This window comes from Falco biarmicus, chromosome 9 (assembly GCF_023638135.1).
Source record: "Falco biarmicus isolate bFalBia1 chromosome 9, bFalBia1.pri, whole genome shotgun sequence".
In the NCBI taxonomy this organism is placed as follows: domain Eukaryota; kingdom Metazoa; phylum Chordata; class Aves; order Falconiformes; family Falconidae; genus Falco; species Falco biarmicus.
In genome coordinates, this window is record NC_079296.1 from 33,700,031 (window position 1) to 33,724,792 (window position 24,762).

At 43.2% G+C, this 24,762-nt stretch overlaps 1 protein-coding gene across 3 annotated transcripts in view; it reads right to left on the reverse strand.

Annotated features, from left to right (window-relative positions):
* Nucleotides 1-2,650: 2,650 nt before the first annotated feature.
* A1CF (APOBEC1 complementation factor) overlaps nt 2,651-24,762 on the reverse strand; it is a 30,597-nt gene continuing 8,485 nt past the window's right edge. For 2 of the 3 annotated variants that reach the window (XM_056352342.1, XM_056352344.1), the window contains 10 exons: nt 22,458-22,592; nt 22,140-22,270; nt 20,433-20,671; nt 17,033-17,197; nt 13,509-13,606; nt 12,325-12,595; nt 10,650-10,858; nt 8,201-8,337; nt 7,439-7,572; nt 2,651-5,114 (listed from right to left, as the gene is read on the reverse strand). In XM_056352342.1, the coding sequence (XP_056208317.1) occupies nt 4,963-5,114; nt 7,439-7,572; nt 8,201-8,337; nt 10,650-10,858; nt 12,325-12,595; nt 13,509-13,606; nt 17,033-17,197; nt 20,433-20,671; nt 22,140-22,270; nt 22,458-22,592 (1,671 nt within the window). In that variant the 3' untranslated portion in view covers nt 2,651-4,962. The remainder of the gene's footprint in view (nt 5,115-7,438; nt 7,573-8,200; nt 8,338-10,649; nt 10,859-12,324; nt 12,596-13,508; nt 13,607-17,032; nt 17,198-20,432; nt 20,672-22,139; nt 22,271-22,457; nt 22,593-24,762) is intronic. The other variant, XM_056352343.1, reaches the window with a different exon arrangement.

Below are 24,762 nucleotides of genomic sequence, written 5' to 3' on the forward strand. Positions count from 1 at the left end.
CAGTTTCAGGGTGCTGTGCTTGAATCCAGCAGCCACTAGGTGCCAGTGCCGTTTTACATGAGAACAAGATCACTGCTGAACAGAGCCAAAGCCTAGAAAAAATTTTCAGGAATTTGGGCAACTTGCCAAGTTGTTAAATATAGCCTTACTCATCACAGTTGCTCTTCCCTCTCTCGGGCTGCCCTCCTTCAGTGTATAGCTATTTGTGTCTTGCATACGTGCTCAAAAGGCAAGCAAAACACCACTTTTTTTTTTTTTTTTTTTTTTTTTTTTTTTTTTTTTTTTTTTTTTTTTTTTTTATGTGGGACACAGACTAGTATGAACTTGAGAAATTTGCTTGTGTCCACAGGCTGAGCTGCCTTGCAGAGCTCCTTTGCAAAACTCGACTTTGCTGCAGCTTTCCTCCTGCACAACATCTTATCCCTCCCAAATTTACTTTTTGAAGCTGCAGAAGAGATGCTAAATTAAGATCTGACCTAAGGTGCTGTGGGGAAAGGGAAAAATCCCTCTGCTGCCTCTGGGCTTTGATGAAGGCTTTTAGGATCTGTCTGATTGTGGTTATCTGGTGCTGTTTACATGCATCCCACAGAGGTTATTTATGTGCAACTTATCTACAGGTCCACCAGCAGCTATCTGCCTTTTAACGTCTTCACAACTGGGGCTGCATATGCATGAGGTTGGTCTGGGGACCAAGGAACATCACTCTTCCAGTGTTTCCCTTAACCAGCGCCAAATCTGTACATGCACAGTTCCCATCCCCTGCAGCAGCTGGAGCCAGGCCAGGACAAGTCTCTGGGCATGGAGAGGAGTTCAGGGTGGAAGGGCATCTCCAGGGAGAGAGCGGCCCATCCCAAGCACCCCTGAAGGAGAGGGGTTGGTGGGTAAGGGCTAACTAAGTCCCGTACCAGCACTTAACAAAGGGCAGCTGAGAACGGCAACCTCAGCTGAGGCCGAAGTTTTTTGGGGAAACAATAGTTTCCAGCCCTTGAAAGAAAGAAGCATCCCATGAGAGTATCATGAGCAGCACCCAGGGTGAGGCTGACCCCCAGTCAGCTAGTGAACAACAGTGATTTGTGGTCCCTGATGGGAAAGTCACCCTTCGTTCTCCTCCCCCACCCCCCAAAAAAGGGAAATCCAGGTAGGTATGTGATGGGGAAATGAGATGGTCTGTGGGAGATTTAGCTGGACTAGTGGGAAAAGGGAGCCATGCAATCTCAAAGATAAAGCAATTCCCCTTGGAAGTCACTGAAGAGCTTGTGCCATGGACTTCTAGAGGGGGTTTCAGTGTGACATGGGAGAGTTTCCAGGTGGGATGTGTCAGGTGCATCCAGCTCCAAAGGCAGAGCTGTGTAATCCTCAGTCACGTTTTATTCTTGCTTTGCACCTCAAATGTGATGCCCTGGGCTATAGAGACTTCCAGAAAAGGGCTGGCTGGAAGAAGGGAGAATAAAAATGCAGGTTTCTTCCCTGCAAGCAGCCAAATGTGTGGCCATCTGCTGATTTTTCTGGGCCATTGATCTTCTCATCACTTACAGCTCAAACGTGTCTTAGACTTTTTTGTGGAGGATGGATATGGGTTTTGGCTTTGTCTTGCTATCCCCTGGGAACTCACGTCTTTACAGATGGGAAATAACTTTTTAAGTTGGGTTGTGGGTTTGAGATTTCTTGAAAAATCATTCTTGCACTACAAAAATCAATCAGCCAGCTGCTGCTGAGTGAAGAGAGAATCTCAGTTCTCTGAGAGGGGAAACATTAAACACAAAAGCAAATTCTGCCATTGCCCTGATTTCAAAGAAAATGAAAGCAGGACATGAGGAAAAGCTAATGAGGTAAAATAATAGAGCTGGCAGAGCTGCTGTTTTTACTAAAGCCCAGAATACAGCTGACCTCTTTGTGAGTCTGTAAGAACAATGTCAAGCTATTTTGGCAAAATGTCTTCTGGGTTGGTAGGGAGCCCTTTGGTTGCGTGCTGTGTGCTATCAGTAGTATGGTACTAGATCTTCCTCCCATTGCTTGGGCCCAGGATCTCTCTAGAAAGGTGCAAAACCAGAAACCCTTGTACTGAGTACGGAAGCAGGCATTGCTATTGATCAGTCATTTAACTATGATGGTCTTTCAAGTAGCAGGCCCTCATCTTCTTAAAATGAGCAGGGCTGTAGCCAATTTACTTATTGGTGACCAGGCAACAGGCTCTTCCCAAGGTGGGACCAATCCCTCACAGCCCCGATCATTTATAACCCCATGTAACCCTTCTTTTTGTATGTTGCTGCCTTGCTATCAATATCACTCCTGAGGCATCTCTATTGGGATCGGGTAAGGAGCAAAGGTATTACCATTATAATAGGTCTGTAGCATGGACAGATAGATATTGGCTAAAGAGGTTGTGGGGGAAAAAAAAAAAAAAAAAAAAAGTCCTTGATTTTTTACTTAAAAGTGCAGAAGTATAACACTGCTGATTTTCTGCTGTGTGTGCACGCCAAGTGGCTCCAAAGCGCATGTTGAAAACACTCTCAGCATTGCCAAGCAGCTTGTGACCTTGCCTGTCTGACCTTAAATCGATCCCTGCAGAGCAAAGTATGCTCTTATTTACTATGTACAGGATGACCCTTTCAGATGACACTTGCGGTATAAGAAGACTGAGGCATGAATGTTGGTTTAAAAAGTTTTAATGATATTTCAAAGTCCAGTTAATATCCTTGGATTACTCTAGAATTACAGACTTGCTTCACAGAATTCAATCCCGGTTATAATTTCCTTGTAACGGATGATTGACATGCCATTTTCACTTCATTCTGTTTTAACATACGTGATTGTTCTCCAGTAAATGGATAGTGTGATTTTTCACTACACTTCATAGTGTTAAAACTCTATACAAATATTGTACTATGTGTACAAAAATAAGTGCTTCATGCACACACTTTTTAATACTGCTTCTTGCCCTTTTATTTGACGTCTTTCTGAACTTATATAAATAAGCTGAAAAAGCAGACTAAAGTTACTGAACACGAAAAAGTGAGAAACTCTGCCAATGGTAGTCTTTCAGAGAGAGATAGAGATGTATGGATTTGTTACTCATTGGCAGTCAAACACAACTTAAAAGACATAGACATAAGAGAAAATAAAGCCACAATACCAATAACACTCTTGGTTATTTCGCCCTCTGTGTACATGTTTGTTGTTTTCTACAAATCCAAACGTGCTGAACAGCAACCACAGAGAGCTTGTAATACCTTTAGGATCACCCTAATGAGCTACTTTATAAATAAAAAGGGTCTAATAGGACCGCAGACTATGTAGCTTATGTGTTTTTGTTCCATTCGTAGTGAAATCAAGTGAGCCAAAGCATGAGGATGGCGAACAATTAACTCCTGGTAGTCAATATCCTTGTCACAGACCATCATGCTCTGTACAGCTTTGGGGATGCACGGGAAAAGCTCCACTTGAAATGGCTTGTACAGTGCCATGTTACATCATCTAGACCACATGAAAAATCTGGGGCCAATTCTGTTGGAATCGATAGGCATCATTGACCTAGTTGTAAATTCTCCCCTAAAAAGGTGTTGGTTTTTTTTTTTTTGTCCTAGACTAAGCAGATTCAAGTTTTCTAAGTGTACATTACTGTATAAGATATGTTATATAGGATTAACATGTCTGCTGTAGTTATCTAACACTGGGTTTCTCCTGTATCTCTGGAGCGTCATTACTTCTGCCTCAATCCAATGGCAAAAATGAATGGATAATGCCCTCCTGCTGTAAACCAAGGGACGCTCTCAGCATCCCCAAAGTATTCAAACACAAACACCCACACCAGTGCTCTCCAAAACAAGAGGCGCCTTTACTGTTGATGTGAATCCTCTTCCACTAAACTAATTTTTGCGAGAATCACAGCAGCCAGCAGCCTTGCTTTAACGTGTAAAGCAATGCTGATAGCCAGGCAGCGTTCTTTCCATCCTATTGAAAATATTCCTTGGATATAATTGTATTCCTGTAGATGTGCCTGTTATTACTAGGCCATGGCTGTGAGTTCTTGTGCTCTAATTAAGTAGAGAATTGGCCCTAATGAATAGCACTTTTCTGGTTATCAATCTTAATAGTCCTAAAAGTTCACCTATCTTTCACTGAATGTGTCCTTTGATGGGAGGTGGAAAAAATGCACCATTGTTTTCTGGTTTGTTACTTGTAGGTATGGCTGGGAAGCAGCAAAGTAAGAGGGAAAACTCTGCTGAATGCTTGCTACCTGCTTTAAAAATCAAACTAGCATTCAAGAGTGTGAAAACTAGCTTGTTATGTGGGGCAGACAAATTTATGATAAAATGTCTGTTTTCCATGACTGTGCCAAAATGAATGTAAAAGATGCTCGAGGTGCCTGAGCACGTCCTCACGGCGCTGGTAGCACAGGATGCTTGGAGGCATTAAGAGGCAAACTGGACGCCTCTGCATGGCCAGAGGGCAGCCTTTTGTGTCACCCCATGCTCTGCCTGGCTTGAGAAATTTTGGGGGGAATGATGGGCAACCCCTGATACGCAGAGGGGCTTGCTGTAGACACCCCATCCTTCCCTGCTCCCACATCACAGTGTCCATGGGACCAACCGTTTTCAGCACAGGTTGTTGCTTGTAAACACACACCCACCATGGTCTGTATGTATATACACACAGATATGTATGTATGTATACACACACAGATATGTATGTATGTATATACACATGCCTCAGAATCACTCATTTTCTGGGCTGAGATTTTTCTAGTGTGAAAATCTGATTTTGAGCAATTTTTTTTTCAATTTCTCCTTTTCCCCTCCTAATATCCTGTTATGAAACTAAAGAACTACAAAAATGAAACTCTGACTAAAATCTAACTTTAGGTGACAGATTAGTTTAAAATCATGAGGGATATAAGAGTTACTAGACTGGATTTTTTTTTCTGCCTGTGCTTGATTAAAGGGAACTCAATTAAAGAAAGAATTAAAATGCTCCGTAGCCATCACTGCGTGCAGCAACTGCAAAGGCGGGGTAGGCTTCGTAGGCTGTGTAGGTCGCTAAATCTTGTCCCATAGTTACCGCTTGTTTGAGCTGAGTGGCTGTGACTGTGGCAGCTGCATTAGCAATAGTATATCCTGCAGGGGAAAGGAGGGGAAAAATGCAGATTGTAAAAAGATGTTCAAAACTCACCATTGCCTGACAGTTTTTTATGGGAAGATTTTGGTGTTGACGGGAATGACCTAGGGAGCAATGAGTTTGTTAATGGGAATAACCTAATTAAATGATATAGTCGTTTCTGGCATGTTTTTTCTCCACTTCAAGGTAATTTAAAAAAGCTGGGAAAGTAATGCATTTTCTCACCCATTATTTGTTAAACATGCTGCTTGAAAAATGCCCTTCTGTTGAATATTTTTTCCTTAGACTTCAGCTGTTTCTGAGCTAGAGGATGTTAATGGTGCTCTGTGTGCATCCTCCCATGCATGGCATGAGAAGGGCAAGAAAATGAAGTAATACAGGTGAAATTTGGGCAGGTTTCATTCAGAAAATGTGGCTGCGATACCCCTCACAGTCAAAATACTTGCAATTCAGAACAGCCATGTTAGAGAGGAGGGAAACTCCCTCTGTGCAATATCAGGGAAAAAATATTTAGTAAACTGGATTTTTTTCCCATCAGTTTCTAATGGAAAATGTGGTTTCAACACTTCAAAATTTTCCATGGGAAAATGTTAGCTTTGCCGATTTAAAATGAATCACTGGGAAAAGAAACATCATTTGGGTCTGGTTTGCCTGAATGCAGGGTATAGCAGTTTGTTGACCAGACCGCAATATTTCGTTATGAAAGAATCAAGAATTAAGACAAAGCCCAAATTTGGGAAGAGCAGCTGGGGTACCCATCGCCTCTGCTGGACCAGGCTCTGTGGCCAAACTACATCTCCCAGGGTCCAAAATCTCTGACCGGCCAGCTGGGCAATGGATCAACTCAAGGTCAGTCACAGCTGGAGTCAGTGGGGGGAACGGAGGTATTGGGCAACACTGAGAGCACGTTGCCTCATTGAAGGTGCTACCTTAGAGGAAAACATCCAAAATTCACTGTAATTTGAGTATTGTGGCCGCTCAAAGTTTCTTCTTTGCATCAGCAAAGCGAGGTGCAAGAGTTTGACTAGAAGTTGAGAAATCTGTCATTTAAAGTGTATCTGCCACCACCATAAGAGAAATGAGCTGCTACCTGGGCATGGACTGAGCTGGGCTGGGCTTCAGCCACTATTGTGTATTGCAAGGAGAAACTTCGATGTGTGTCAGCTTGTTGAGTTTCCAAGACAAATAAATGAGGGTGGATGAAAGAAAAAGGAGAGATTATAATTAACCAGTAAGTGGAGACTGGATTCAATAAAGAGCCCATTTGGTTTCCATACTGCGGAAGCCTGCACAAACCCAGACAAATTGATTTTTCTGTGGCTTTTGTGGACTCCTGTGGCAGGAAGCCGGATAGATTTTTTTCTTTTCTTTTTTTTTTTTTTTTTTAAACCCATCCTTGAGAGACTCCAAATAACTCAGTAGTACTGACTAATGCATTCCTCATGTGCAGTTTGGCATGCATTGCTCCCACTACATTAGAATAACCGTCATGCTGGAAAGCACAGCAAATGTAATGCCTGTGAGCTGGATTCCTGCTCCCAGCCTGTGTTTTCCATGACTTCCCAAGCTGTTTTGGGTAGTCACAAGAGCTGTTGTGTATGAATTCCCAAACTGGAAAAAAACCCCTTCCAGTAGGGTTTGAGAGCTGGGATCAAATCATGGTTGCATCAATTCTTTGGCAGATGAAATTAAAAGTGTTAGTCCAAAAGGAGCTGGGGGTGCTGGGGCAGGATGGATGGACTGTGAATTAATCAGCTGTGCGCTTTTATAGTGAGGAAGGTCTACTCCATCCTGGGTGGTGCTGGCCACACTGCAGCCAGAAGGTCTAGGGAGGGGACTCATCCCAGATGTGGCACTGGAGACACCAGTTCTGGATCCTGCATCCTGTCTGGGGCTCCTCATTGAAGGGAGGCATCCACAAACTGGAAAGAGTGGAGGGGAGGTGTGTACCTGGGATGGGGCCCTGAGCAGTGTGGGATCCCCATCCTTGGTCACTGCCCCAGTTCACCTGGACACAGCTCCAAGCAGCCTGCTATATCTGCAGCACTGATATGCAGGGTCAAGGTTGGACCAGAGACCTCCCACTGCAGTGCCTGCAGCCTGAGTTGCTCTATGGTACGTACGCCATAATTTGGGTAGTTCCGATATGGAGGTAAATTACTATATAGGCAACAAAGATGTCAAAAATATAGGTAATATGAGTCAAAGTAGAGGTGTGTGTAGGAGCACAACCAGTTCTGTCCTCAATGGCCAGGGTTCATTCCTGACATCTGCAATGAAACAGCAAGAAAAATAGTTCTTTGCTGTACAGATCTTCCCATACCTGGAAAAGCTGGTGCTGCAGGAGGCACTTCTGCTCCCTCTGTGGGAATCCCCAGCGTCTGAAGGGTGTATTCCGCTGCATAGGTTTTGGCTTCATCAATATAGGCACTGAGCTTGGGTGGTGTGAAGGGATGTCTGTGAGTACAGCAAAATGTTAGCTTGTTTGGTTTTTTTTTCTCTAGGATGTTCCTGCAAGATGTTTTGATCCACTCATAGATGGCATCATCCCACATATCAAATGGAAACATTATTTTACTGTGCTGATGCATTAACAAAAGCACTCTCCCGTAGCAGTCCAGTTTCTTTGCTGAGTTTATTAGCCCTGTGTCTTGTTTTGGACACAATATCCTTTCAGAGGATGTTGTGCATTTTCAGTCCAAAAGAAAGCCTACTGCAGTCTGGGGTTTTCTTTAAAATACACAGCAAACAATGGTTTAGGTCAGAAATGTTTAGAATCATACTCGGAGCTGAATTATCAGTGTGTTCCTTTAGGCTGTTTTCTTTTTCCCACAAGAGCTATCATCTGCTTTGGTTTTGTACTAAGAAGCACCCTTTTGCCTGATTTTTTCTGACTGTCTGTAATCTTTGCGCCACCAGAGAGAGAGAGCACCAAGCATGGCAGACATCGCTGTCAGTCTGTTTTAGTTTGTGGATTTTTTTCTCACTAATATATGTATTAAAAAAAGCCATAGAGACCTATGCAATTGTCTTTTAAGGACAGATGCTAGGGAAAAAACCCAGAAAACCTCAGATAGTTACATACATGGTGGGGTTCTGGCTGGCAAGGGCAGGGATAGTGATTTTGTAGAGGAAGAGCTGTCTTTGGTCTTGGCCAATTGCAGAGTGGAGCTGGTAAACAGGCTGTCCCCAGTTGTTTTTCTGGCAGATTTCTTCTAAGATCTAGAAGGGATAAAAGGGATTTTTACTTGGGTTAATTGCTGCACAGTAGCCTTCTTATCCAGATCCAGCCCCTGCACTGGTCAGCTTCCTTCCCTCCAAAGGGCTTTCAGGGGTGTTGTGGCAGCTTTCCCAAGGCTTAGCAAAAAACCAAACCAAACCAAAACAAAAAACCCCAAGGCAGACAGGATACTACATTCACCTTGCAGTATAAGAATCATCTAAATGTTTTATACTTTGAAAATCTGTCTAATTCCTGAACTTAATTATCATTAAATTGAATGTCTTTGTCCTTTTGCTGATTAGCTGTTTTATTCTGTTATCGGTGTGGTTTTCTTTGCATTCTCCCCAGAAACTCTGTTTAACAGTGCTAAAACACTAGGGTTGCATTCATCTCCACTACTCTGTTACCTCCCTGGCTTAGTGGGTTATAGTGCATGAAAAGTCCAAATAGCAGTCTTTTAAAAAAGAAAGAAAAGAAAAATTAAAAAGAAAAAAGGCTGTGTTTCCATCCAATTAATTATACAGGGTTCAATAGGCGATTTCTGCTTCTAGTTTGAAAGAGAAATGCTGAACCATGTTGCTCCCAGCCTTAGCACAGCTTATTCCATGGTAATTGGGAATTGCTGCCTGGAAACACTCTTGCTTTGGCTTGGTATTTCTTTTTTTTAACCTGCTGGGTATGTGCTGTCCCGAATGGGTTTGAACACAGCATGGTTCCCCTGCCTTCCCATGAGTCGTGTTTGGACCAGTTATTTTTTTCAGGTAGCTCCACCAGACCTGACGCTTAGCTGAGAAGATGCTGGGTCTTGGGACTTTGCGACATTGGCCATGCTGCCAGCTGGCCAGACTGGAGACCCCAGGTGCCTCCAACCTGTGTCTTTCTGTGGTCTACCTTATTTAAAATTTACACTTAGTGTTATTTAAAATTACAATCTAAAATTTGAATGTCAGTGCTACTTTTAATTTTGTAATCATAGCTCCAGCTGAAGTTTAGCACTTTGTAGTGTAAATAAACCAGTTTATTGCATTTCTTGACTGTGTCAACACTTGTTCCCTGCTGTCCCAACACCTTTATACAGATGTCAGTTTTATAATGTTACATCGACACTTAAATCCTTGATAAGGCAGATCTACTTATTAACACCGAGCATCCCAGCTAGGTAGTGGGAACAAAATCCATCATTCAAAGATGCTGTTAAAACAGTCTTAGGGTAGTGATTGGGAGAGGCTGACCAAGTTGACAGGTATTAATGAGGCTGTCTTATTAATGAAGCTGTTGTGAAGCAAGTTGCAGCTGTTTAAGACCTGCTGTTGTGAAATAGTAGCAGTGGGGGCATTAGAGAGCTCAGCTGCTTGGAAAATGTGCCCCAAACCCCTGATGTTGCAAGTGCCCCATGTCATTACTGCACCATATGAAATATGTGCAGTGGGGGGCTGACATAGCTGGGAAGAGGGAAAAATGAATTTCACCTGTTCTAAGGCAGTGCAGCACCACTCAGGCTATTTCAGCCATCTTACATGCTGATAAAACAGAGTGAGAGAACTGTGAAATTTTGCAGGGAGGGTGGAAAAAAACCACTTTCCAGTTTTCTAAGAGAGAAAAGGATGTTTTCATAGACTTTGGCAAACCAGATGTTAATTAACAGAAGTGTTAATAGGCAACAAGGTGCTTCAAAAGTCAGGGTGAAGTTAGTTTCTCATGTTGCTTTGGATGATGTAAGGGGAAAGGAGTTGCTGTAAGAGCCAGACCCTCAGAAACTCAGGGAATTTGTTCTGGGTTTGTTCTCCTCAGTCCTCATCCACCTGTCTGCATCCCAGTCCCTCACGCACAACCACATCAAAAGCCTCCTTGAGCAATCAGAGTTTCTGTGCTGGGCTGAGTTGGGCAGTCAGTCAACACCTCTTCCCCCATAAATTATTTAAAATATACATTGTTTTTCTATATATGTGCATTCATTCTTTGGTGAAGCCCCAAACTTTGCTTCTTGTTTATCAAATCTATTTTGGGTGAGAATTTCTTTACTGTCAGTGCTCTTATGGAGCGGCAGCCATAGGTGGATTTCATTTTACACCCATGGGTGTTTATGAAAATTCTCTTCTGAGGGAGAGCAGATGCTGTTCTCCAGGGAGGCAGGTGGGTATTGCAAGATGCAACTAGTGGTGTTTGATTTTTCTAATGTCTTTTGAGATGCAAGAACAGATTTAGTCATCAGTCCCCAGTGCAGATTCAAGCAGGGAACTGTTTTATCAAAAACATTTTGGGCAGCGACAGCCTCTGGCCAGGATATTTACTCTCTTTTTTGCACACCTACCTGAGGAGCGAGTTTGATCCCCTGGGGCTTTAGTGTGATGTGGTTCATCGGTGTGAGCTCCATTCCTGGCAAGAGGTCGTAGAGTTTATCCTCTCCCCTCTTTTCTCCTTTGGGCTGGTATCCACGCCCCAGGCCCGTGTACGCCAGGTAGCCGCGACCTCCCAGTCCTCTAACTCCCGCAGCCCCTACAGGTACATTCATGTAAATTTCTAGGAATGTAAGAAGGCATTAAACTGAATCAAATCGCCGGAAAAATTACCCTGATTCTTGCTGAAATGGAAAAGTTAGCCCCACTCACCAAGTTTGGGAAGAAGATGGGCAGGAGCTCCCCCCTAGCCTGCTGCTGGGATAACCCAGGCTCAGCATTGACACCCTCTGGGTTTGGGCTCATATGCTTGGACAGGTGAGGGGGTTTGGGCAGCTCCCTGCTTCTTTCTGACAGTTTCCATCTTGTCTAGTCGGTTTTGATTTCATGACATTGTTCTACCCAGATTTGTAGTCGAAAGGCAGACAAGGGACAACTGATGCCACTTGCTACCCACCAGTGTAATTTCACTTATATTAAGAATTCAGTTTATACAATCCCTTGCTTGTGTGAATCAAAATCCTTTTTTGTTTTCCCCCATTACACTTCCATTTTTCCTCAGGGAGCCCTATTTGGGAGTCTGGGGGGACTTTAAGGCAGGAGAGGGCTGGTGGGTTATCACACCTGCACCTTTCCCAATGCAACCTTCACAGAATCTGGCTTCACCCATGTGGGCAAAAACATGGGGGGCAGCAAGGGAAATTCCTACTTCCTTGTCATCTTCCTTGGGAAGGAGGAAAAACTGCCACAGTCCTTGCCAGCCCTGCTGGGGTGCTACGTGGGATCCTAGTCTGCTGTGGGACCTGCCCATAGGCTTGGGGACACAATCTGACTGGCACAGGCATCTTCTTTGGAGGGAAGATCAAATGGGCAGATTTTTTTTTTTGCTAGCCCCCAAGCTTACTTCTGCACTTACCAAATGACACCTGCAATGATATTTAATTTGGGGGAACCTGAGCATGGGGATTTGATTTGGTGCCCAGTGTAGTCACCTGAGATCAAAGGCAGAGCCCCAGCAGCTTTCAGAAATACCCTCTGTTCTCGTAGACTGCTTATTATTAGGTTAATTTTTCCCCCCCAAAAAAGGAGTCTCTCTCCCATAGCACACAATTAATGGCTTTCTTGATTTCAGCACTGGTTCCCTACCCTGCATCAGCAATGTGACCTCCTTGGGAAACTGTGGCTTTGGGTCAGAAAACACCAGGACTGGCAAAACTTTCTCTGTGACCTTCAAAGCAAAGAGGAAACACAGCAGACAGCTGTGCTGGTGGCTGGTTGAGGGACTTGCTCTGAAGGGGGGAAAGCCAGGAGGATTCATGGTTTATTTACACTGGAGCGAGGGCAATTTGGAAACTTTTCCAGGCTTGCTCCAGGAAAATGATCATTTTTTTCATGCCCTGCTTAGTCTGCTGTAAGATTGCTACACCTTTGTGAAGGACAGAGCCTAAACCTTGTGTTCTCCATCCCTCTTTGAAAGGGGTCCAGCTCACAGGACAAAGTCAACACCATCAACACAAGCCTAGGGAGCAGCCCCCCAAGCCTCAGAGGAGGTATTTTGCTAGAGCAGAGCATTGGTGTGATGGGAGTTACCTCGGATGGATGGAGGCCGGATGATGCTCCTGTTGCTGAGCCCCTTGGTGGCAGGGAAGTGGAGGTTGGGGATAGCTGTGTAAGCCTGGGGTGCATAGAATACCGGGGCACCCAGATAGGCAGTGGCAGGGTCATACACGTGTCCAAAGGCGTAGGTGTATTCTCCTTGCAGCATGGTACCTCTGCCGCCTGTGCCCCGGGTGTATCTGACGTAGCTGTCTTTGTCAACAGGTTTGGCTAATGTCACCTCGATCGGGGACCCATCCAGCACCTTCACACCAAGGTGGTGGGGAGAGAGCACGGGAGAACCATAAGTGTAAGTCTTCAAAATACATGGAGATTATCCTGCCTAGGGAGGTGTTTTACCCCCATGGTTTGCTAACAGGGTAGGAACATGGAGAAAACTACCCAAAACCCCCGAAATTTCCCTCCCATGGGTGAAAGAAAGCACTGGCTGTGTGAAGGCTTAATGCATTGAGAGCACCCAGCCCTGACCACAGCCAGGAGAGGCTCCTTAACCAAATCAGTACATTTGTGAAGCCTTCCTAAGGTTTTGCTTCCCTGCAAAGTAGCATGTAAATCAGTGAGGTTATATGTACTCCTATGGAGAATACCAGTAGCGCTAAAAATAGGAGCGAGGTTAACACCTCTTTGGGAACAGCTCTTGCATTACAGTGCCGTGAATTACATGCAGTGCAAGAAATACTAAACACAGCAACCTCCTTGCAAATCCACATCTAAATTTGAAGCAGATGTTTTGGGTTGACCTTGTTTGTCCCAGTTTGCCATTCACACGCTGCCCTGCGAGTGTTTTTGTTGGCAGACATGGAACAAGGATATGAGTGTGAGCCAAGGGAATTTGTAACCCCTCATTTCTTAGTCCTTGTTTCAGCTTTGCTCTGCCTTTTTTTTTTCTTTTTTTTCCTTTTTCTGGGCGGTGAAATACAGTCTGAGCTGGGCAAACATTTAGCACAACTGCAAGGAGCAAGAAGCCAAAATGAACAGTTTGTGTACATCAGAGGTGCTGAAAAATGAATCCAGGAGTATAAAAGTAGCCTGCAAAGAGAAATAGGGCTAACACCTTCAGGATGTTTTTGTAGCTAATAAACTAGGCAGCCTTGTTTCATCTGTGTAACGATTTACTGCTCATAAGCCCCACAAACTAGCATTTATAGCAGCTTTACCTTTCCATTCAAGGCTTTCATAGCTTCCACTGCATATTCTCTTTTATTAAAGTGCACAAAGGCGTAGTCTCTAATTTTCTTTACTCTCTCTACCGCACCTGCAGAAAACATTTGAATATTAGTTGGAAATGGGTATTAGTTGGAAAATGCAGACTTGAAAGAGCAGCTATGTTAGGTTATGAGCTCTTGGAGAGCAAAGGCTGACCAAGGGTATAAGAACAAGGGGACAGTGTCTTCTTACCTCTTAGGATATATATGCCATGTTAAAGTAAATATATAATGGCTGCAGTATTTCAAGGCAAGCTAGAGGTATTTGGGGTCAGACACCAGTAAATTTCCCATTAAACTGGAATGGTTTTCTCCTGCCCAAAATGCTCTGTTGGATGCTACTTTTGGTGTTGTCTCCCTTCTGTGACCACCCAAGGCCAGATGGCTGAGCAGAAAGTGCAACAGCCCAGGATTTGGTTACACTCCTTGGTAATGTCACCATGTGATTGCCACCTCCATGGTTTCGTATGTGCGTTGTACATGTTACTCAGAAGCAGCTTCAGGAAAGCTGGTGCTTCTGCCATAAAACAAGGAGGCTCTTCTCTTAGCCATCGACTCAGGATGTTCAGCAAGAACGAGCACCCAGCCCTGCCTGGGACACAGCAGCCCTGAGCATGGCGATGGGCTGAGACTGATGGGGCAGCAGGTCTGGCCCTAAGAAACAGGCTTTCCTGTGCAAGTGGGGCATCTCTTGGATGGGGCCCCACTTGGTGAAGGATCCCCATTGCCAGGGATGCTTCGATTCGCCTGGACGCAGCCCCGATCAGCCTGCTGTAGCTGCAGTGTTGGCCCTGCCAGGCGTGGAGTTGGGCTGGAGACCCCCACCCTGGTACCTGCTGCCTGAATCTTTCTTATGCCTCTGTGATTACCCAAAATAATTCGAATGTAAATGGTTTATTGTTCTTCTCTTCTGCATCTACCCTCTACAGCTTTCACTTTCCCTTGTCAGCTGCTCTGCTGCTGGGAACTTCTCAGCACTGAGATACTCGGCACTAACAAGTTTTTCTCTAAAATAACCACACTAAGCCTATTCCCTGTGGTTACAAAATTTAGACATCTGCCTTTTCTTCTTTAATTGTTCATCTTCCCTGCTTCTGTGGCTTGGGAAGCACATTGTCAACCGGCCCAGCTACCGTAACACCCCCAAACACATCCTTTAGAAATACAGCTAAGGGATGCTGAACTACTCTTCTGTTGGCTTCATACCCTTTAAAGCTGAACAGGTGCACAGGGAAATGTCATATTGCCACAAAAAGCACTTATTTAAATAACTGCAAGAGAAAATATATTTCTTTGGGGTTTATGGGGAGTCATTAGGAGCTCCAGTGGACTAAATGAAGTTTCTCCCAGCCTAAAACCTGAGCAGCCTGCACGTCTGCAAAATGACACCGGAATGGTAAGTGGCACTTCATGTCCTTCTGGGATCGAAAGATGATTTTCTAAGCCTGAAGTTATGGGTGTTATATGCTGATGCCTTGTTTACAAGTCAAGGCTTTAATGAACTCTCTGTGTTTTGAAAATCCCCCTTCTGCCTCCTTGAGAGCGCTCTGTGTTACTGATCCTAAAACTCTTGTTCTTCCCTGCTTCTGCCTCTGCTGGGGCAAAGCAACGTAATACCCAACCTCAGGTCATCTCCACAGAGAGACTGTCTATGTAATGGTACAGGGGGAATATTGTCCCCTTTGGTACACTTGGAGAGAATGACCTTCCTGCTGGAAACTTTGCCAGGGATGAGGATTTTTGCCAAAATCTCTAGCGAGCAAAGGCAGGGCTTTTCAGTGAGACGAGAGGTGCATACCTCTATAGAAGTCATCAGGCAATGATTGTGGCACAGATTTAAGGGGTGATACTTGTATTATGTTATAACTTGAGATGTGTCTACAGAGCCTGTAGTAATTGCTCTGTCATGGGGACCACTGAATTGCAACTCCTTTTGCTAGGATCATTTTTTATTGCATGACTTGGTTTTGTCAAAACAGCTTCTTAATTCCCTGGATCAAATGTACACTTCAGGCCAGCGGTACTGAAATACAGCACGATGAATAAGGCGGATAACCAAGGGTGGGAAGTGAATAATTTCAGATCCTTGTTGACTTTTTTGATTGTAATCTCACTATAACTTAAACTGCATTTGCTCTCCCCAGAGCTCAGGTTTTACTACTCTGGTGCACATGTCTCTTTAAAGCATGGCACAGCTTTAGAAGAGGCATTCCTGATTTATCCACAATAAATAAAGCTGTCCATTTAAAAAATAAAAAGAATTTCCATCATGAGAAGTAAAATAGTAAAGTGAAAATTAAAGATGATACAGATCTTCTGTTGTTGTACCAGAAAACTTGTCTCAGGAGCAAAGCAGACGACAGTCACCAAAGTGTCAAAGGTGCATAAATGTGTTTCTGGGGAGTGCAAGCAGTTCAGTGTTCAGGAGCAAAACCGGGTAAGTAAAAGAAGGAAAGAGTTGAATGGGATGATACATATTTAACTTGGGTAAAATGGAATGTCTAACAGCTTGATGGTGGCTAAAAGTGTCAGCCAGAAACATTAGAAGGACAGAAAGGGCTCATAAGGAAACCTTTTAAAGACCTTTGCATTGCGGCCTAGTGCAGAAAAAGAAAGGTATGGAGCAGATAAAAAGTTAGTGAAGGAAAAATGAAGCTCTGTAGTGTATTTTTAAAAATCAATGGAAGGAAGTTAACAGGAATGAGATGAAAGGCTATTTCACATTGACAAGCTTAAGTTACTAATGCCTAGCGGACTGTGTGGCTTGGAGAGCTGCAGAAATGGGTTATTTTTACTTTGTTGTTTTTGGGAGGAATTCCCTAAATCTAGAGCAACTCAGAAGTAAAATCTCCTTTGAAAGTGAGCAGGATTTTTATTCCCAATGAATCTACTTGCATTTTGAAAAATCTCACCTTAAGTGCATGTAATGTATGCCGTGAAAGAATACCGTCATATTCTGTGTTAAATGATAATCACTGATTATTCACAAATTTACAGGAGAATGTGGGGATTTCTGTATGAAAATGATAGCATTCAGAATTTAGATAGACTGGATAAAAGCATTTGTATTAAATCACTCTATTTCTATCACCATCCCTTGCCACAGAAGAATGCTGAGACCACCCAGCTGTTTCACCGAGTCTCTCTTTTTAAGAAAGACTGAAATTATTCAAAATCATTGTTAAGGCACAGGCATCCCCATGCAGCATTTTGGATCTCTTCCAGTTGCCAATCACTCTAAAAAGGTTAGTAGTGTTGTTAGCTGGAAATTAAGCAGCTCTTAACAGTATGTCATGATGTGCATGTTGGGTGGGAGCCTTCAGCCTTATAATAATTTTTGTGGCATTACACATGAACGTTTTACAGTGGAAAACTGGTCATTTTTATATCTTTCTTTGGCATTTTATGAATGGAGACATATTTCCGTTTGCAGTGGCAGTACTTATTGAGGAGCTACCATGTCAATGAGTTCATACCTGGTTTGATGCTGTTGAACTCCTTTTCTATGGTCTCTTCAGTGGTTGAGAGCATGAGGTTCCTCACGTAGAGAATTTTTACTGATGACATGGTGTCTTCATCCACCTCCACTTCTGGTTCTGCCCAGTCAACGGCGATAGGGTGTCCCCACAACTGGATCCTTCCTTTAAAGGAATTGGCACTGTCAGTGTCAGACAGGCTTTTGTTCCTCTCACTTCTGCTCAGAGACTATTTCACGTGCAGTATGAGCAGCAGAGTAGGTCAGCTCTGCAAATGTGACCAAAATAAGCCTTTCTAGATCAAAGCATGTCTGTTTCGTTAACTCATTTCTAAAAGCAGATGGTCACACTTAGAGCATGCTCCCACTAATACCTTACGTGCCTGCAGAAATGCAGTGTCCAGAACCAAATTCACCAATGTCCACTTTCCCTGGAGTGCTCTCTAAATGGAAATATTTTAATGAACTTAAAAAAATCCCTCTTGGCTGCAAAAGTTTAATTCCCTAGATAATAAGAAAGGGATCTAGAAGTCCCAGATGGATGAAATTAAATAGTAAAAGCAAGGATGTATCTATGTGCAAGTATTTGAAGTTGTATGGTTCCCACCATATGGGTGAAGTTGCAGCAGAAGTAGTAGAAAGGAGGCAGAAATAGTGGAAAGGAGGGACATGAAAAGTTATCGAGGCATAATACAGGGTGTGGGTGCGGAGAAGCCCGTGGGCTCTGCACATACTAGATCAAGCTGCTGAGGGGCAGGGAATAAAAACAGCAAATAAAGAGGCAAAGACAATGTCACCATGTGATTATGCTGGGGTCCACAATCATTTACATTGAGTCACCAAACCTGTTAAGTAATTGATTAGTCAATTAGTGATGTTTAATATGTAATGAAAACTGACTGCCACAGCCTTGTCTCAAAGCTGTGGGAATCGCAGTGATGAGCAGCAGGACACGAAGTAAAGCAGAAGGACCTCTACACTGTGATGGTTTCTTCATCTCCTGTCTTCTATAGATGGCAATGATACCTCTTTCCTCCCTTCCCTGCCCCTTCTGCATATCTTGCAGGGAGATCTTTTCTGTTCAGGAGTGATTGAGATCTGGCCACCCACTAAGAACCAGAGCCCCACATTTCTTGTGCTCTGTCTGTGGCTCACTTTTTCTTCAGCAGCTTTATTTGGCCCAACAGCTGGTTCTTTGGTTGTACAGTACAAAATTTCTGTGGGATAATTTTCCACCTTAGCACACAGAAGTAGTGCTAGATAGTTCTTCCAAATAATGAAATAAAATGTCTGCCTTTTCTGCAAATGTCCCCCAAAGTGTAAATGGGTCTTTCTGTGTTTTTTCTTTCTTTCTTTCTCTCTGATCTTTATGACATGAAGTTGAAGTCCTCTGAGGCCTTAATTATGCTAAAACCTGAAAGAAACCCAGGGATGCTTATGCCAGCAGAGGGAAAATGAGAATCCTGCAAAACATTTTTTGAGAGATCTGAAAAAGGCATCCTGTCTTGTATCTCTGCTTGGATAACCCATCTAAGATTGAATTTGAGCTTAAAACCAGAGAAAATCAGAGGGCAAATGTAGAAACTGGAGACCTGTTTTTCTATATTGGAAGTGAAAATTAGCAAACTAAATGGAAAGAGGCTGCTCTCTGCTAGGAAAGCTCATGAATGAGCTGGGATTTGTGGAGCAAGGTTGGGCTGATGTTCAGCTTTCAGCACTGTCCAGTCTGACTCAGGCTGTTAGCGACCAGAAGTAAAGAGATGGCTGCTAATGGCAGCCAGCTGAAATAAGAGGCTGTGTGCCCCTTTCTGAATTGCCATTTTCTGTTCAATAGCAGAAATAATGACCTGGTTGACTTGTGGCAAGGAGCTAAGCTTTGTGACTGCACTAGCCTTTTGCTAAAACCCAGTCTTCCTCCACCCTCTTGTTTAACCAGGAGACAGGACAAAGTTTTCATAAAAAGCATCTTCTGTTTTGAGCATTTCTGTCTCTTCTACAAAGCTCCCACAAAGAGCAGCAAGGTTCAGAGAAAAGGAAGTGTCTTGGTAATGATATTCAATCTCACATTCATCCAGTGCATCAGCTGGAGACACGTTCATTTCTGGCTTGAAACTTTTTTCAAGTTCGTCCAGTATGTTTCAACATCAGAAGACTCTGGCTCCTGCTCAGGCCTTTGAAATTCCCCAAACTGTTTACCAAGATGTTCCTAAATTGGAAATCACTAGTGCATTGCACATGCCTGTTCTGAGCTACGTGCTTGTTCCATCTGTCTCACTGTCTTTGCTCAGGATTTCAAGTGCTCTGCTCCCTCAAGGCTGCCATCGGCAGCTGTGGCTGTTGCCTACTCCTTCCTTAGTTCTTGATATAGAAATCATGGAGAAGTTTTGCTGAAGCACAGACCAGCTGAACATGCTCCCACAATCAGAGAGATGCTAAACTGATGCAGAAAGTGTAGAACAGAGGGAAGAATAGTCAGTGTGAGATATCCCACGATAGCTAAGCATATTCTGCGCTTGAAATCGTGCCCGTGTTTTTACAACAAGAAAAAAAGATTGAAATTACTTGGGATGTTTCGTGAACTTTCATGCCATATAAGAAGGGGTGAAAGAAGGCTTGTGGGTTATGAACAAGTCTCAAAACAGAAGGTTTATTGGATTCTTCCACCAGCAAGTGAGCTGGGTTTGACAAAGCAATACAGGAGCTGCTGAGCATAAGAAAGCATGAAAAATTTGTTGAAATCACTGGAAATGCACTTAATGTTAAGTGACTTCTTCATCTAACACCTGCCAAACCTCTCTCTGCTTCACAATGGTCTTTGAATATCCCCCAGCACTAAATTGCATAACTTGTTCTTCATATTGTTTAAATCCTAAAGCAATTCCTCATTTCAAGTTTTCCTCCCATATGGAAAATATCCATTTTCAGGAACATCCTCAATACATTCTGAAGACTGGACATGTTCTTGGATGCTTTCCTGACTGATTTTCTCTGAGAGGCCATAATTGAGGCTATATTTTATACATAACCCAAGATAATCACAGGATAATACATATGCTACAACAGAGCTGTATAGATACACACAGCTAAATCAACCTAGCTGTATTTTTAGTAAATTCAAGCTCCTAAATGAAGACCATGGATAACGAGCATGGTCCTACATTGGGATCTGTAGTGAATTGTTCACTCTGCACCCCAGAGCCAGGGTGACTTCATCAGCCAGCCATGGTGCATTGGGGTCCCTCCTTGCTCTGAGTGTTTCTAGCAGCTGAGAGGAGAAAACCCAGCAGCTTTTGCTTCCATGGGTACTTGGTTCCTCTGGAGACTTTGGTCTCACCGCAGCACATGTACATAGGTGACCCTTGAGACTTAGCCACCCCTACCCACTCCCCATCTGTACTAACCTGGGAGCAATTTTCTCCTGGCCATAGCTGCTGCCCGATGGCTTTCATATTCCACAAAAGCAAAACCCCGGTTTTTTGTTTTATCAGCTGCACTAGGGTAGACAATGACGTCCACGACTCCATCTGTGACTTTCTTCATCTCTGCTAAAATTTCCTCCCTCTTCTTTGTTTTGGGAATCCCTCCCACAAACAGGCGGCAGTTGTCCACACTGGCACAGACTCCGAGGAGACGCCCATTCCTGAATATAGACAACATTGCTAGTTTGTTAGAAGTCAGTTCTCAAAGAGAAAAAAATTCAAATAAACCCCTCTCTTGTCCCAAAACAGAAGGTCAAACACAAGGTCTCCTGCTTCGGTGGCGTATGTTTTTGGGGATATCCAAGTGGTCTTGCTCAATGAAAAGCTAAAGTAAAGGCTGCCACTGTACTACATTTGACATCAAAGTAAGGCAGCACAGTGGATATCAAGGATTTGAGATCAGGGAGAAACTGAAGACAAATTTTTCTTCCTGGGATTCTCCCTTTTGCTATGGGCAAAAATGGCTGCCACCAGGCAACTGTACCTACCACCCATGGTCACAGCATTGACTCTTGTGTTGCCACCAGTATAAGCCAGGATTTGTTGTTTTCACCAGTGACTTCTAGCTTCCCAGTCATCATCTGGCCTCATGGCTGAGGGTTTAGGGAAAGAAAACCCCTTGTCATGGAGAGACACCATTTGGGGCTTTCTGATGCCAACTGTTGTGCAGACCTCAAAGTAAAAATTCCCTTACATGCACCTTGCTCATCTTTTCATGGTCCAAGTATCTCTTGCAGGTCTTGAGAAGTTAAAAACTTCTTTAGAGCAGTCTTTGGATCAAGGGAAGTAAGCAGAGGAGGAGGTGGAGGTGGATGAAGCCTGATCTTTAAGACCTTCTAACCTCTGATACAAATGATGTTTCCAAGCCCTCTGTGTGCCTTGTGACCTGCTCATCCTTAGGGTTGCTAGTAAAGCAATTCACAACTCCTATTTTTTTTACAAGAAATGAAAGCAAAAGCCATAAAATTGTCAAAATGTCTTATCTCTAAATGCTTTTAAGCAAAGGCATCTACTCATCCCACTTTGAACTGGAAAAACCCATTAAAAGTAGTTGAAATCAAAGCAAAGCATATTGCCTCTATGTTGTTGATTTCTGGGTGTGGTGTTCCCCGTTTTTAGTCACAAACATGAGGGCTTTTTCTGTTTCTATCTATTAGGAATTGTCACTGTTTTCCCAATTGTTTTCCATCTTATTTCACCATTTTTTGCAATCGCTCTGTCTCCCAGAACATATCTGCAGTATAGGTCATGAGAGTGACTGTGAGTAGGAATAAATTAATAAAAAACAGCCCAGAGGGGAACATGAAATAAACAGCGATAGTCAGGTGAAAGTTAATTTGATCCAAGGCAAGTTATGTTTTCCGATGTTCTGATAGATTTTTTAATATTTTTTTTTGTAAGGAAGAAATTTCCTGCAAAAAAATTTGACTCTGATGAGTCCTACATACTGCTTTTGTAGTACAGCATAAAACAGTGACTGCACAGGGATACAAGAGGTGACCTTTTAAAGTTTATCTAGTGTATCTAAATATCCTTCCCCTGAGCTGCAAATAAAAATATGCTTTACATAAAAAAACCAGATTAATATATATAATTTAAAGTTGATGTGAAGATGTTTGCCACACTCACCTGATTTCATAATTATTGAGTTGTTTTATTGCATTCTTCGCCTCCTGTTTATTTGAGAAGGTCACAAAGGCATAGCCCCTGTTGTTGCCATTAAAGTCCATCATCATTCTCATTTCGTAGATTTTGCCAATCTACAAATAGGGAGAAAAAGTTTTGTCAGCAAGAGGGAGGTACTTAGGTAAGACTGGGTGCTTCCTTGACTATATCATGTCAGACCTCCGCCAGTAGTCTGGGCCAAATCATCTCCAGTTCAGTCTTGACATGCAGCTTTCATCATCGCTAACCTCTGCAATACAGCTACCCACCATAAAGTCTTACTTTTTCACACAGTGGTATAAGTTCATCTTCAAAGAGGTCTCGGGGCAGCTTCCCAACAAAGATCTCACACCCCCTCTCCGGCGGAGGGCCATCCCAGCCAGGTGGTGGGCCTCCATATTTCCTCTGCCCATTTTCCTGCCATGGAGGAAAGTAAAAGAACGGTTTAGATACAGATTTTAAATGTGGATGTAACCAACCCTTTCTCAGGGAATGATGCTTTAGACATGCTCTGTTACCAGTGGGCTGGAGGCAGACACCCTCATTCCCTTCAAGGAGCAACTCTTTACAGGCTCATCAGAGATAACACAGTATGCATTGGCTGCCCCACTGCCAGATCTGTACGGAAAGGCTTTGCTAACCCAGTTAGTATGCTGGTGAAGTGCTGGTGAAGTACTGGAGAAGGGTCTGGTTTGTACTAGCTGAGTTTTGTAAGAAGCATACACTGGTCTACAACTGAATCTGCAACTCAACTGCTACTTCAGATGTCCAAGATGGAGACAATCCAATACCTCCTTGGAAAACGTAGGTCTTCTTGGCTATGGGAGCTGAATCTCTGTGGACGGTGTGTTAGTTGTGGACTGCGTAATATAACACTGAAAACTTTATAAATTGTCATGATTGTTCATCCAATCATAAACATTTATAAGCAGTGACATTGCTTTTTATTTTAGTAACTGATGGAGAGCTTCCTGCTCTACAGACCAAAGGAAAAATGTGGGAAGTATCATGTCTCAAAGCAGAAGGACTTTCAAAATCAGAAGGCATTTGGACCTCAGAAAGTGCTAATATAGGGAGACAACTGAGGATGAAGGTAGAAATTTGGAGACATCCGGACAGAGTGGTGAGGTGAGGGAAGCCCAAATCATCATTGGCAGTAGGTGATGCTGGAGCTGCTCAACGCCCTTGAAAAAAGAAGTTTGTGTCAGCAGTTGGGCTTAGGGAAGAGGTAGTGATACTTGGCGCAAGGTGTGGTAAGGACCTGGGCCTGGAGAAACGGTGCATCCCAACACCCACCCCTTCCTGCACCCAGGAGCTGTGAGACCCTTTCTACAGCTGTGCCCCTAGCCCTCAATAACAGTCAAAGGTGTGAAGACCTGCCAATATTTTCTCTTTTTGCTATGTTTTTGCTAGGCTCCTCTCCTATTTTTAATCAACTTTCCTGTAGTTCTTGTTTTCCTTCTTTCCTTAATTCTCATCCTTTCCTTCCTTTCTTTCTTTCTTTCTTTTTCTTTTTCTTTCTTTTTCTTTTTCTTTTTTCTTTTTCTTTCTTTCTTTTTCTTTCTTTCTTTTTCTTTCTTTCTTTCTTTCTTTTTCTTTCTTTCTTTCTTTTTCTTCCTTTCTTTCTTTTTCTTCCTTTCTTTCTTTTTCTTCCTTTCTTTCTTTTTCTTCCTTTCTTTCTTTTTCTTCCTTTCTTTCTTTTTCTTCCTTTCTTTCTTTTTCTTCCTTTCTTTCTTTCTTTTTCTTCCTTTCTTTCTTTTTCTTTCTTTCTTTCTTTCTTTTTCTTTCTTTCTTTTCCTTCCTTCGTTCCGTCCTTCCTTCCTTCCACCTCCTTCCCTCTTCTCCTTCTCCTGTCCTGTAGCAATATCCTGCTCCGCTGGAATTCTGGTCATTCTTCTATTTTTGGATCCCTGATCATTTCTGTAGTCATTTCCCACTCTGGGATTATTCCAGGCAAGTGAATGCCTGTACAACTAGCTGAAGAGGAAGGCCTAAAGCACATAAGCAAAGAGGGATCCTTGCAGGAAAATAAGAATATAGCACAAGCTCCTTCAGTTTTCCTAAGCCTGTAACAGGTCCTGAATTATCTATGCTCATTCCTGTTTTGCACATGTTTTCAGCATAGTGATGGAGTCACAGAGACATTTGAATTTATGAACGAATTTTTACAGCAGATCTAACAGGAAGACCATGATGTTTCAGGCTATTTTTTTGCTCCCAGTTTGGCTGAACAGAGCATGTTGCTGGCATGGGATTTTTCTGTCTCTCAAGCCATTAGTTAGGTGAAGACAAAAAGTGATGTTTGTGTTTTGTGTTGTTGCAGTGATCTGCAATCTTCACTGGCGTGTCAGCTGAAGGAATGCTGAGCTCATCAGTAATGGTCTGAAAACTGCCAAGGAAGTCTTACTGTCCCACTTTAAGCCAAGTGAGAGACAATCATAGAATCATTTAGGTTGGAAAAGACCTTTGAGATCATCAAGTCCAACCATTAACCCAGCTCTGCCAAGGCCATCACTAAACAATGTCCCTGAGCACCGCATCTACCCATTATTTAAACACCTCCAGGGATGGTCATTCCACCACCTCC